At 37.6% G+C, this 14,664-nt stretch overlaps 1 protein-coding gene and 1 long non-coding RNA gene across 2 annotated transcripts; one reads left to right on the top strand and one right to left on the bottom strand.

Annotated features, from left to right (window-relative positions):
• Window positions 1-7,034: 7,034 nt before the first annotated feature.
• LOC122297824 lies at window positions 7,035-8,044 on the bottom strand. Its single transcript, XR_006238902.1, has 2 exons — window positions 7,899-8,044; window positions 7,035-7,376 (listed from the first exon to the last, which is right to left on the bottom strand). It is a non-coding gene; the product is annotated as an uncharacterized LOC122297824 (long non-coding RNA).
• Window positions 8,045-8,505: 461 nt separating this feature from the next.
• On the top strand, window positions 8,506-10,578 carry LOC122295442 (aspartyl protease family protein 2). The gene has a single exon (XM_043104459.1). It carries the CDS (start codon window positions 8,874-8,876, stop codon window positions 10,224-10,226), a length of 1,353 nt encoding a protein of 450 aa, XP_042960393.1. The 5' UTR covers window positions 8,506-8,873; the 3' UTR covers window positions 10,227-10,578.
• The last annotated feature ends 4,086 nt before the right edge of the window (window positions 10,579-14,664 follow it).

Genomic DNA, 14,664 nt, shown 5'->3' on the forward strand with positions numbered 1-14,664 from the left:
ACTTGAGAACAACGTCTCAAGAGTTATAAGATTTAGGGCCGCAATTAGGATCCAGTAAATCTGTAGATGAATATATGCATGGCTGAGTCCTATAGACTGATGGCGCGTGTGGATTTGATTGAGTCTGAACATGCATCATCCTTGTATCATTACTACTGATATATATAATATATAATATATATCTTGGAGGTATGAGATCAAGGTAGCAGTTCAAGCTGGATTCTGAACTTTTATTATGTGAAATGTACGTACGTACGTGTTGATTACCTAATTAAGTCCTAAATCAATATATAATTCATACCCACTTAATTTGTGAACGTATCATATGAAGTTCAACGAAGTGCAGACAAGAAAGCATACGACTTGGCAAAACGGGCCACCTCCTCCCTTTCAAAGTGAGAAAGAGTACCAATGCAACCTCATATCATGGTCATGTATTAATAATAGTACTTATAATATATTGTCTTCTTAAAAACAATCAATCATGATCATACTTTTCCTAAATATTTATAAATATAGATAGCAGAACAGCACCAACGAAATCATCGAACAATGGATTCCTCCATAGCTAGCCTGCTGAGATCAACTAATCAAGGTATTTCAAGTTGGATTACAAGTTATTCGACGCAAACACTACAGATTTGCTTTCTTGTGTTTTGTTTTTTCTTTAATTTAACCGAATTGATTGATTTTTATATATGTAGGTATATTTTTTGGTTTTTCTTATTTGGTCATTAATATAGATAGTGCAAATCTTTATCATGTAATGTTTAGAGTGATAATAATAATGTTTTTACACCTGAGTTTAGACTTTATGATCATATATAATCTGAGATATTCAGGTTGTAATTACGGTATTCTTTTACTTAAGCGAGAGCTATTAATAAAAATTTTAAAAATCATAATTTATAATTATGAGCCACGCTAATCATCCTCTCCAATTTCTACGCATTATATTTTTATTTATTTTTATTTAATCTTTTAAAATTAAGTAAATTCTTCTATCTATTATTCATATATAAAATATGTGATAAAAGAAACAAATTAAAAGAAATATAATGAGTAAAAATAGTAAGAAATTGGGTAGATTTTTCTATAATTATTGGCATGTATGGCCTACTTACGTACGCGCCTACATGATGCACGTGCAGCAATTAATCCACACATGGAACCATATGATACCTTATTAGGTTTTAGTCTTCTTATGTGTATGAATAAATAAATTTATGGCTGTCAGAATATTGTTTGTTTGCAGTTTTCTGAGTGTGAAAGTGGAGAGATTATTCAGACAGGAATATTATCAGTTCGACCAGTCAAATATATGGTTGATTAGCATGGCTTAGAAACAGGGCGGGCAGGACGGGGACCAAAGCCAGCCAGCTAGCTAGGGTGATCTCACCGTGTCCTTATTTCCATCCGTAGGAATAATAAAATAAATATTTATAACAAATTATTTATGATAAAAGTTATTTTTGATAGAAAATAATTATTTTAAAAGGAATAATTAGTAATAAATAAACAATTTTCTGCTCTGATATATATTCTTTTTAAGATCAATTACAATATTATATATATTGTATCTTTAATTATCATTCTTTTGACTAATTAATGATTATATAATCTTATAATACACATACAATGTTTTCATATTATCATTAGTTGCAATTTCATTCAAAATTAATGAGACTTATAAAAATTATTTTTCTATTCATATTCTAATAGTAACGAGTAAATTCTAATTTACCATAATTCGAGATCGCATCAAATATTTAGAAAATTGATCTGTCAATCAATTGATATGAATTTACAATAATTAAAAAATAATGAATTGTGTTTTCATTTTCTGAATTTTTTATTCATAATTTACATCAGCTCTGTTTACCTTAAAAAAAAAAAAAAAAAAAAAAAAAACTAAAATACTTCTCTTTTTCATTTTTTTAATAATTGTTTTATGGTCTTGGCCCCCGTTCACATCTAAAGCCCCCACTTACCTCGTGGACGTTCGCCATGTCACTTTACAGTTGGCCCAAATCAGCAATAACCAAGTTGGTAAGGTAAAAATCACTCGTGCCTGCCTTGCCGGTTCACTTGATTTAAACTTTGGAAAAGGCTTGATGCAGGCGAATTTGCACACACCTTTGTGCACAAAGAAAGCTTGGCATAGCCAGCTGTGAATTAAAACGGTGTGTTTCAGCGTCCTGACAGGAGAAATGAAGAGGTAGGAGAGGAGAAATCTTCACGAAGCCCTTTATTTTTCCAGGAAAAATGCATGCTTGCTGCAATTGTCTCGCGCAACCGTAGGACAAACGGGTCTGACATGGACAAAATAAAAACGCACCGTTTCAACAAGTTTGGTTCCCTTTCAACATTTCCCCAGGTCTACCCTACCTCTTTCGGTTTCCGTCCCTTTTTTTTTCTCTCCCTCGAAGATGATTTCCATTTATCCTTCACCAAGACTCTCAGTGTTTCTCTCCCTCGAAGACAAAGACCTCTCTCCCTAAGACAAATAAACAAGTGCTGATTCCCCAAAACGAAGAAAACAGAAGCAGCCAAAGTCACTTGCGAAGATATCACACACACTTGTGCTCTCTTTGTCTCTTCTCTATCAGCTCTATTGAGAAGAGATTGAGCAGTGAAAATAATATTTTAGATTGACAAAAGAAAAAGAAAAAACTTTACCAATGGAGACCCATAGAGAAGACCCACAGAAAATACAGACCCACGGTGAACATGAAGACTCAGAAGCAATGTGGACAGCAATTCTCCAAATCAGATGAGCAGGAAGACGACGACTAGGCAACCATTACACATGATGCCGATGACTAAGAAACCATTACAAGCAACTGAAAGAAACAGATGCCATACGAGCGGGAACACGAAGACCCAGACAATGCCGAGCTCTGTTTTTTCTTCAATTCTTCTTTCAACCATTATACATGAAGCTGACGAACCACACGCAACTGAAAGACCCAAATGCCATACAAGTGGGAAGATGAAGACCGAGCTCTGTTTCTTAAATTCTTCTTTCGATTTCTGGCGGGCTTCTTTCCCTATTTTGCTTCTATTGTATTTTTTTTTTTTTTATCTGGCGTGGCGTCCCGACTGCGCATCGGATGCATAACCTGAGTGTATGTAGAAGAATTATTTTTCTAGTGCTCAAGTTTGAGTAGGAACTGTTTGGAGTGGGAAACATTATTGCAGAGTTTTCTAGGAAAATGACGAGGAGTATGGTGCACGACTAGAAACATATTGAGAAGCAAATGGTTTGCATTGCTGGATTCCTTCAGATCTTCGAATGAAACCATGTTCTCACTGCCAAGTTGAGAAAAATATGATGAAGAATTGAAGAAGGAAGCTCTGATTTATGATGCTTATTGCCGTTAGAAATTGTGGGTCCTTAGAATTAGGAAGTTCTGAAATGGATTTCAAGGAGAAAGTTGAGAACAAGTTTACGTGTCTAGTTTTCGAAGGTCTGTGCCTTAGTTTTTGGGGCAACCTTGAGCAAACTAAACAAAACATTTGTTTTGGTTGATGTTGGGTTGTAGCCTCTATACAAAGTTTGATTTAAGAGAAATCCTGGAAAGCGGTCTGGCTGCTAGCCTTCATTAAGCAGCCCTCCAATCATTGTGCGCCATGTAAGTAATTTGTAGTGTTTTAGTTTGCACTTGCATACACCTGATCAGAGACCCGTACAGTCCCCCTCTCTTTCCTTCGTGTTCCATTCCATCCCAATCCAAACAAAATCCCACCCCACACTCATCCCCGACAGCGCTCGATCAGACAGTGGCAAGGAAGGAGTTCGACCCAAATGGTATCGGAGCTCGACCCAGATGGTGACGGTATGCAGATGTGGGCTCTGAGGGTGAGGACGGTCGTCTGGCAGAGAAGGTCCTCAACGGTCTCCATGAACAGATTTAGGTTTCGGATCGGCGGGATGTACAGGGTCAAAGGCACTACCGAGAAGGCCACCGCGAAGAATAATTGCAGTATTGCAAAATAACTCCAAAACGTGAAAATAATTCGATGATGATGCTGATTTAGTTGGTGATGATGTGTGTTTTGTCTTTGGTATAAAATGGGGTTATATGATGTATACAGGTGGTTTTGTTATGAGGTAATTAAGCTCTCTGTGTGTGTTTATGGTGGTTTTCTGTATGTAGATGCGGGTTTTTGACTTTTGAACAAATGGTGGGTGTTGGTGTTGGGATTTGGAACGTGAACTTCAAGTAAAATAAGAGAAATAAATTGAATGAGGAATAAAAAATGAATAAGATTGGAGGGACTTAAAACTTGTAGCAAGTGATGGGACTGAAGGCTCAGTTGTGTGGCCGATTTGGAAACCTAAGTAAACTTAGTAAAGAGACCCAGACAGGAGGTAGGAGACGAAGATGAAAGGGTGATTCTGTGCGGTGAAGTCTAATTAGTTTATTGTGTTTTTTCTTACGTGTCATTGTCTCAGTGGAGGGCTGCTCTTCCATCTATAATAGACCGACCGTTCTGCAGCACCTCTGTTGATTTAATCTCTCTCTCTCTCTCTCTCTCTCTCATTACTTTCTATCTCACTTCCATAGTGCACTGCCGCCGCCTTTGCCATCTCACTGCCATTTCATAGCTACTCTCTTGATGAGTATCTCACATAGTGCCTCCCTCACCAAGATGTAGTTCCTGATTTTAGATTCTGAAGTTTATTTTCTTCAAGTTTTAGCCGTTAGGTTCTACAACTTATGAAAGATTCTAAGTTTTTATGTTAATTACATCTTTACCCTTTTGTTGGAAGTGATGGCAAATTATTTTAATTTTTTTCAAGTGGGTTTTGGACAAATATTGAGCCGATTTGTATTTGTAACCAAACACCAATAGTATCTTGTGTGGGTTGGGTTTTATATTTTTTTAGAGACTTGTGATGAGTTACAATTAGGTTAAGTAAATATTAATGGATATTGATGAATTTGGAAAATGATGATATTTTAGGATTACGAGAATTTTATAATTTTAGGAAAATAAGTTAATTTAGCATTTCAAGTTTAAGTATCGAAATATGTGTTTGATTGAAAATTTACGGAAGTTACATGACTATTTTATATGTGACGATTAATATATATATATATATATTTATATATATGCTTGGCACTGTTGTGAGAAAATTTTAAAAAAAGTAAAAAGTCCAGGTAAGCGGGATTTCTATACTAGACTTTGTATAAAAAGAAAATTGAACTAAGGTTAGTTTATGAAAATGTGCATGACATTTTTTTAAAAGAAAAATATGAAAACAACTTCAGTTATGTCTTCTGCATTACTCATAGAAATCTGTATGAAAGAGAAAATGTTTCTTGATATGACTAGGGTAGACATGAGTAATATTTTAGCATGTTATCTAATATGTGCAAAAACAGCGAACATGAAATTTAGAAAATTTGTACTTGTTGTTATATGAAGACGTTCTGGATTTGTTTTGAATATGTGAAAATGATATTAATATGTTCAACATTCTGTTTGATATGATGTACATATGAAAACATTTGGCATGACTTTCTGATTCTAGTTCTAAGATGATGATTTTGATTTTGTTATATAGTTGGTACCAACATATCTGATATAAATGCACCCACTTTGGAAAGAAAGTGACTTTTTTGCATGTTCCTTTCTGTGTGCACAGTCCAGCTTCGAAAATAAATATGGAAAAGTTTCACATTCTAATACTATCTGATTTGGCCACCGGGGATAGCATAGGTTAAACATTGTATATAATATGATATGATACGATATGATACGATAATATAAGATATTAAGTCATGTTATTCGAAAGGGTCTTCGAATTTGAACAATTGATTTGTGAATATGAACAATTTGAAAATGATTTTTGAATATGAACAGTTGATTTTTGAATATGAATAGTTGAAATGTCACTCTAATGTTTTGATAACATGTTTTTTTTTTTTTAGATATGCATTCTGAAAATGAAATATTTTGTTTCTAACATTTTGAATTCTCTGAAAATGCTCATGTTTATATACTAGTATATGTTCTCTACTTACTGAATTGTTGATAACTCAACTATCTCTATAATATTTTTCAAATTATTTGAATGTTTCAGTTAAGAACTAAGATTAGAGAGCATGGATGAGATTATTTAAATATAGTGGATTAAGCATTAAAGAATGCCATTATTATTGGAGAATATTATTCAATACAGTTGTCGTGGTTTGATGACGTGGTATGTTGAGAGATTAATTTTTTTATTAAGATTTTGTGATGTGTTTGGTTAATTATTTTGGAATAGTTTGTTTAAATCATCGAGATTTATGTGTAATTGAAAAATTGAAGTTTATATTTGTACTACGAGATACGATTTTAAGTGAGAAAAAGTGACTCTTTGACGCACCCGAAATCAGAGCGTTACATTATTTGTTGTGCAAGATAAAATACCACATCATTGATACTTATACTTTATGAGTACTTAGTACTTTTCTTTTATATGACTTGATTCACTTCACTTCACATCACATGTATTACAACAATATAGTAAGGGGTCCTTGCCACTATCAATACATAAAATAAACCTAGATACATTATCTACGAGTATGTAACCAAATGCTAAATTTGTTGCTATACACTGTGCCATAGAGTGAGCACATCAATTTTGGGATCGATAAATTTTTTTAATGTTCCAATCTTTTCAATTTTGTCATATTTGTCCAATCATGTACTTGTACTGTAAAGTATAACATCTAAATTGAATTGAACTGTAAATTAAGTATGATAAATGTATAATCATAGATTGTGTAAGTACAATATACTCATTTTTTAAGTGAATAAATATGAAATCCATATGAAAGAATTAATTTTTTAATAATGGATCTTACTCTTTTTTTAAAAAAATGGACAGTACTTGCACAACTATAATATCTAAGCACAACTATAATATCTAAGCTTACTCAATAAAGTATATAAATTGAATTTAAGAAATTACACATATCATATCAATAAGTCTTAGATAGAAAGTAAATTTAAGACACATCTACCACCAAACCATAAATGGAGGCACTGTATGTATACAAACAATCATAAAAGTTGTAACAATTCTGCTAGGTACAGTCGATGGCTATAGTCGTCGTGCAATCAGCTGACGTCAACTAGTATTAATAATAATAAAAAAAAAAACAGAAATAGAGAACAAAACAATGAGATTGCATTCTCCTCTTCAGATCCAAAAACCCCCAACCCAAACAAGCCTGCCCCTCATTTCCCTCCATCAGACCTTCGTCCAGCAACGACATCCAATTCGCGAGACAAAAGAGATCCATTTCCAGCAATTGTGTTCTGTCTTCCAATGTAAATACACAATTTCCTAGGATTCCTTCTTCTTCGTGATCCACCTGAGGAGCAAAATCAAAGTGGAAAAATGTGACCCATTTTGTTTTAGGCAGACAATAAGATTATTAATTGGGTGGGTCAACTGCAGCCACTCAAAATGTTTTTAACTTTTTCATTTTTATTTGCTGCAGCTTGCTAATGCGTTGTGGAACCTGACGAGGACTTTGAATGTCTTTGCTTACTTGCTTTACTATTTGGCAAGTTCTTTTTGGCAGAATTGGTGCTTTTATGAATTGTAAAATTGAAACTTTGTTTAATAGGTCACAAATATGGAAACAAGGGAGAGTCATTTTCGAATGGAGGCTGGAAGGTTGAGGTGACTAAAACAAGAGAGAGTGTCAATCGTTTTCGGGAGAGAGTCAATTTTGAAGGTTGATGGAGTCTTGAAGAAGAAAAAATTTTCTCCTGAGTTGTTTTGAAGGTTGATGAAGGCTTGAAGGATCTGTGTGGGAAGGATCTATGGAAAAAATCGAGAGAGGAAATACGTAAACAAAGATAGTAAACAGAGAGAGGGAGAGAAGAACCTAGGTGCCAGGTGGTAGCTCTGAGTGGAGGGACATGCCGTCAAGGGAGAGCAATGATTCAAAGGATCTGTGTGGGAAGAATTGTGAGAGTAAACAGAGAGAGAGAGGGAAAACAAATAGAAACTTAAGAAAGTCTCGGGCACATTGGCTTTGTTGCTCAAAACGAAGTGTTTTAATTTCTTTTCCACATCAGTAACTGCTTATGTAGCGTTTACATGACTCGATTGTCTCCAATATTTTGAAAGTGATGAAATATTAAATCTATATAAAAGAAGTAATTTTTTAATAATGAATCTCATTTAAAAAAAAATGGACAGTATTTGTACAACTATAATATCTAAGCTTAGTCAATAAAGTATATAAATTGAGTTTAAGAAATTACACATATCATACCAATAAGTCTCAGATAGAAAGTAAATTGAAGACATCTACCACCAAACCATAAATGGAGGCACTGTATGTATACAAACAATAATAAAAGTTGTAATGTCGATGCCATTGGCAGTTCGAACAATTAATATATGTGAGAGATCAGGAATCATTGGTTGAGAAAGGGCTTCCGAATCATTGGATACTGGAATCTAATGGTGGCATTGAACTCTCTCTCTCTCTCTCTCTCTCTCTCCGAGCAAACACAGAGCACGCCAAACAATGCAATTATCTCCACTTTCAAGAGTCAGGTCCTACTACGTACGTAAAAATGAACAGAAACATATTCAAGCACCCAAAAAAGCAACTGTAGTAACTCACTTCCCCACTCCCTCTGCACAATACGCTTACTCCATGGGCCATGGCAACTGGCCACCACATACGGCCGTACTTACACATATACTGATCTCCCAGTACCCCATCTCTCCAAACTCAATACAAGTTACAACCACACCCGTCTTCTCTACGACTCCCATCTGTTCACCCTTATAGCCCTCTTCTCGGACTCTCTGTTCCGCACACGTACACGGGGGACAACACGCAACAATGGCGCCCCTTTCCCCACTCTCCCTCCGCCTCCTCCTCCTCTTCATCTTCAGCTTCATAAACTTTTGCCACTCCAAAAACACCACTGCTGCTGAATACTTGAAGCTACCGTTGCTTCGCAAGAACCCATTGGCATCCCCAACCGAGCTTCTGTCCTCCGACGCCCACCGCCTCTCGCTCCTCCACCATCGGCGAACCCTCAAGTCCCCAGTGGTCTCCGGTGCCCCCTCAGGCTCCGGCCAGTACTTCGTGTCCCTACGCCTTGGTACCCCGCCCCAAACCATCCTCCTCGTCGCAGACACCGGCAGCGATCTCATCTGGGTCAAGTGCTCTGCCTGCAGTACCAACTGTTCATCTGCTGCTACCAACTCTGCTTTCATCCCCCGCCACTCCTCCACATTCTCCCCTCACCACTGCTTCGACTCGCATTGTCGACTCCTTCCCCACCCGTCTCACTCACACTGTAAGAAGCGTCCCCTCCACACCCCTTGCCGCTACGAGTACACCTACTCCGACGGCTCCGTTACAAACGGCTTCTTCTCTAAAGAAACAGCCACATTACGCACCAGCTTCGGGGGAGAGGCCAGACTGAACAACCTCGCCTTCGGGTGCGGGTTCCGGATTTCGGGTCCGAGTGTCACTGGTGCCAGCTTCAATGGAGCTCAAGGGGTCATGGGTCTGGGCAAAGGACCCATTTCTTTCTCTTCCCAACTGGGCCACAGATTCGGTAACAAGTTCTCGTACTGTCTCCTGGACTACACCATATCACCTCCTCCGACGAGCTTTTTGACGATCGGAAATATCGTTCCTCGAACCTTTAAAATGAGCTTCACTCCCTTGCTGGCGAACCCTCTATCCCCCTCGTTTTACTACATTGCGGTCCAGAGCGTCTCGGTCAACGGTGCCAAGTTAAACATCAACCCCTCCGTATGGTCCATTGACGAGCTCGGTAACGGTGGCACGATCATAGACTCCGGTACCACACTGACCTTCCTGGTGGAACCGGCTTACCGTCAAGTTTTAGCTTCTGTGAAACGGCGGGTTAGGAGGCTGCCGAGTCCTGCTATCATGCCCACACTTGGATTCGATCTCTGCGTGAACGTGTCGGGCGTGCCGAGACCGAGTCTGCCGAAAATGAGTTTCAAACTTCTAGGGAACTCGGTGTTGTCGCCACCCCCAACGAACTACTTTATAGAAGCGGCGGACCGAGTCATGTGCCTGGCGATTCAACCCGTGAGTTCGGAAACCGGATTCTCGGTGATAGGGAATCTGATGCAACAGGGGTTTTTGTTCGAGTTTGACAGAGACAGATCGCGGCTCGGTTTTTCACGTCATGGCTGCGCCTTACGGTGACTGAGCTGATCAAGGAATCAGTAATTTAAAATCCCCGAGCAGCTTTCGCTTTCATTTTTTAAAACCTCAATAAGTTTTATTACCAGAAATCAGTAGAAGCAATTATTTATCGATGACCGTGTGAATTTTGTCTCCAAGATATGGCCGTCCTTTTGATTTTCTCAAGACTGCTAAGGAACAGGAACTGAGGAAAGTGAGAGGCTGGTAAAAGAGTTTTACGATCTCTTTTAATTAGCTCTGTCATGTCTGCCGCTGCTGCGGCCTTGCTCCGATTTATGTCTGTTTTTTTGTTTTCCTTCAAGAGTTCATTGGAAAAATTGTATTACGAACATATATACCATGTTTAAGAAAACATAGCGCCACAAACCCCCCCCCCCCCCCCCCCCCCCCCCCCCCCCCCCCAAAAAAACCAAACAACCCATAAATGGAACTAATCAAGCGTTTCTGTAGAATTAAAAGAGACCTAAATCGTAAGCTATATCTCCATCCTTCAAGTAGGGTAAGATCTAAATTTAGACTACAGTTTTAATGTGGCAAAATATTCTACAGATCAGTCTCCCCATGATTGGCAGACTCATCGGGTTGAAGCTGTTTCCATCTGTTACCTCGTTAAAGACATCTCTAACATTTATTTGCATTTATATGTTTGCTTTGATCATTCCAACCATAAATGCATGCGCAGAACGCAAGTGTACCCAGTTTTTCTTATCCTTTCATTCTTTCCTTTATAGGACTTACTTTTTTCGATTTAACCCTAGATCATATTAATTCTAATGTGTTATTGCAGCAGTGTAAAGGGCATATTGTATAAGGAAATCGAAATATTAAAAATTATGACAAAAAATGGAATACAGCCACAAAATTCGCTGGAGAGAGTTGGGAGAGAAGACATTAGCTGCCCTTATTTGGTAAACAGCCTTACAAAAGTGACGGATATGCAGACAAGCCGGTATGCATAGAGTCGTAATATTTTTGGGCACGACGATGATGATAATGATGAAATTCCCATTTTTCGATTCACGTGATGTACAGACTGCACAGTGCATGGCGATTGCATCGGATTCGTGCGCCTCATAATTACGCGCGAGAGAAAGTATTCCTTTCCTGTCTTGGGAAGCAAATAATGTGGTAGGAAAACCCGCTAACAACTGTATATGCCAATTATATATACTACATATATATTTGAAGCTTGGCTAATTATATATTAAGCACGACATATGTGTCAAGGCATCGTCCTTAAATTTTAAATTAAATGTTTTTTTTTCCTAATTGATTGATATAAAGAACGATTTGATACGAATTATAATCATGACTTCATATGTCACAGTTTCTCAGTGCATATTTGGATATATAGGTGTATTTTTTGTCTACACTAAATTCATTTTCGGTCTACAGTTAAAATTAATCCAACTTTTTTTTCAAACATATAAAACATTAAAACATATTTCATTTTTATCTCATCTTCATTCGACATCTTGGTAGGTCACAGATGCACCACATCTTCGACTGTAATTATTAAACATGTGTATATATATTTTCGTACGAATTGAAAACTGCATCAATTAAGGTGCAATTTTACCATTAAAGAAAATCAACCTGCAATTTTACAAAACAACATTACTATATATAAAGAGTACTTAACGTATGCCCATGATTGAAGGGATTACAAAAGATTACAATGGAAAGTTTGCAAAAAGGAAATTAATTAAGTAATGGAATAATTGATCTTGGTTTGACTTTCCATATATGTAGAATTGAGGCTGTTGTCCGGCTGTGTTTGAGTTGCATGATAAGAGATGCAGTGACATTAGTCAAGCCTGAATCTTGTGCTAAAACTCCTCTAACATCTCCCTGCAGTCACCCATTAGCTTGTTACCTAGCAACAAAAATTGAGTTGAAGTGAGGCCTTTGGTGAAGATGTCTGCCACTCAGTCAATGGTGGAAATGTACCGAGTGATGATATCTCGGTTGACAACTTTTTCTCATATAAAATGGTAGTTAATCTCTATATGCTTGGCTCGGGTATGAAAAACCAGGTTGGTTGCTAATGATAGGGCTTCTAAATTGTCATACCATAGTGTAGGAGAAGTGGTTATGGGAACTTGAAGTTCTTGGAGGAGCATTCTGATCCAATATAACTCAGTAGTGGTGAGGGCGGGGGAGCGATATTCAGCTTCTGCACTAGATTTGGAAATCGCCGATGGCTTTTTTGCACTCCAGCTAATTAGGCAAGGCCCAAGGTAGATGGCATAGCCAGTTTTAGATCTTCTATTATTTGGATTTCCAGCCTAATCTGAGTCACTGTAGGCATTAAGAGTAAGGGAACCTTGAGTTAAAAAAAGGCCATGATTGAGGAAGCCCTTGAAGTAGGGAAGTTAAGTGGAAATGAAACTATCCAAAAGTGGGTGCAGCAGAAGGTAGGCTGGTTGTGAGTGAAGTATCAGGACCTTGTGTTGATGAAGTATGGTGTAAAGGTGAGCTGACATCAAATGTTTGTAAAGTACTAACCTATAGAGGAGGTGGATCTCTTGCAGAGGACACTGGTAGATATGAATTCTAATCTTGAGCTGGGAATGAATGTTCATCAAACATCATATTTTGACTGGTGACAATTTTGCCATTTATTGGACCAAGACACCTATAACCTCGATAGTTGGAGCAATAACCTAAGAAAATACATTTCTTGGACCTGTACATGAGTTTGTGAGTGTAGTAAGTCTTAACAAGAGGGTAGCAGGTACAACCAAAGACCTTTAGTGAGGAGTAGTCAGGGATCCTATTGAGTAGCTTGAAGTAGGGAGAATCGTTGTTTAACATTGGATAGGGAAGTCGATTTATGACATACATAAAGGTATTATTTTGGTGAGCAGTGTATGGACAAGAGATGCGATGCATTATGCCATTAGAGGTAAGAAAACTTTTGAACTGAGTGGAAAGGAATTCACCTCCACCATCGAAAGGCTTTGATTTTCTTGGACAATAGATTTTCTGCTAGGCGCTTGAATTTGACAAAACACTCGAATGTTTCAGACTTGGTTTTAAAAGGGTAAATCCAAGTGAACCTTGATAAATTATCCATGAACACAACATAATATTTGAAACAAGTGGTAGAAGTAACAGGATAAGTCCATAAAATTAGAATGTATTATTTCCAATGGCTCCATGGTTACATTATTAGAAACTAAAAAAGGAAGAGTTTGGATCTTGGCCAATTGACAAGCTTCACACATGATTAAATGTTTAGGGACTCACTAACAAGAAGATGTGCATATTTTTTAAGCTTTTCTAATATCGGAGGTGCTAGATGCCCTAAATTACGTTGCCATACAGTAGCATTGGCCGATACTCCAACAAAAGTGTGGCATTTGTTGACTTTATTTGCTGACTTTGAAAGAAAGATATGATAGAGTCCATCTCTACTTTGTTATTGCATAGGAATTTGTCCTGTAAGATTGTCCTTTACAAAAAAATGAGTGTCAGTTAGCTTAAACCAGTAATTGTTATCAGCATAAAACTATTGATCAATTGAAAGTAAGTTGACTGCTGTATTTGGACATTGAAAAATGTGATTGAGTTTGAAATATTTGTGAGAGTGAAAGGGTTGAGGAACCAGTGTTTAGAATTGATAAACCCGAACCATTTCCCATGGCTACTTCTTCATCACCCTTGAATGGCTCTTGGAGAGTGAGATTCTCCAAAGTAGCAATGAGATGATTATTGGCTCCAGTGTCAACAAACTAAGGTTGTTCATCAGATTCTACAGCAACTGAGTTTGTTCTTGTAGCCTTTGCTGCCAAATGAGAGGGAGGATGCCTTCCTTGATAGGAGAAGTTCATCCTATGGTAGCAATCCAAGGCTTGGTGACCTGTTTTCCCACAGATTTTGCAGGGTCCTTTCTGAAAATTAGATTGATTTTCTTCACCTTTGGTTCTATGTCCTTCTAGTTTCTTGGATTGATAGTTATTTCTTTGCTATCCAAGGCTCTTTCCTTTGTAATTGGAAGACTTAGGCTTTTGAGAATAAAGGCCAAAGTTGCCTAACTCAGAGGACTGTTGGTGGTGTTGGTTCCCAAGGAGAATTTCATGGTTTAATTATTTATCTTGTAAATCTTCAAAGGATATCACAGAGTCTCAGGTAGCAAAGTGGAAGAAGGTTATGAAAGTTGTGTAATATGGGTTGAGTCCTCCCAAAATATAGGAGATGAGGTCATCATCATCCACTGCCTTTCCTGTTGTTGTGAGTTGATCAGCTAAGATCTTGGATTGACCAAGGTATTGAGTGTAGGTTTGAGATCCTTGACTCAGGAACTAAAGCTCTCACATTAGGTAGGCCACTATGGGCCTAGATTGTGAGGCAAATCGAGTTGCCAAAGAAGTCCACACTTACCTGGAGGTATGCAGACCATAGGCAGATGATAGGATGCTGTTAGATTAAGTGG

Source organism: Carya illinoinensis, chromosome 15 (genome assembly GCF_018687715.1).
Source record: "Carya illinoinensis cultivar Pawnee chromosome 15, C.illinoinensisPawnee_v1, whole genome shotgun sequence".
Taxonomy (NCBI): Eukaryota; Viridiplantae; Streptophyta; class Magnoliopsida; order Fagales; family Juglandaceae; genus Carya; species Carya illinoinensis.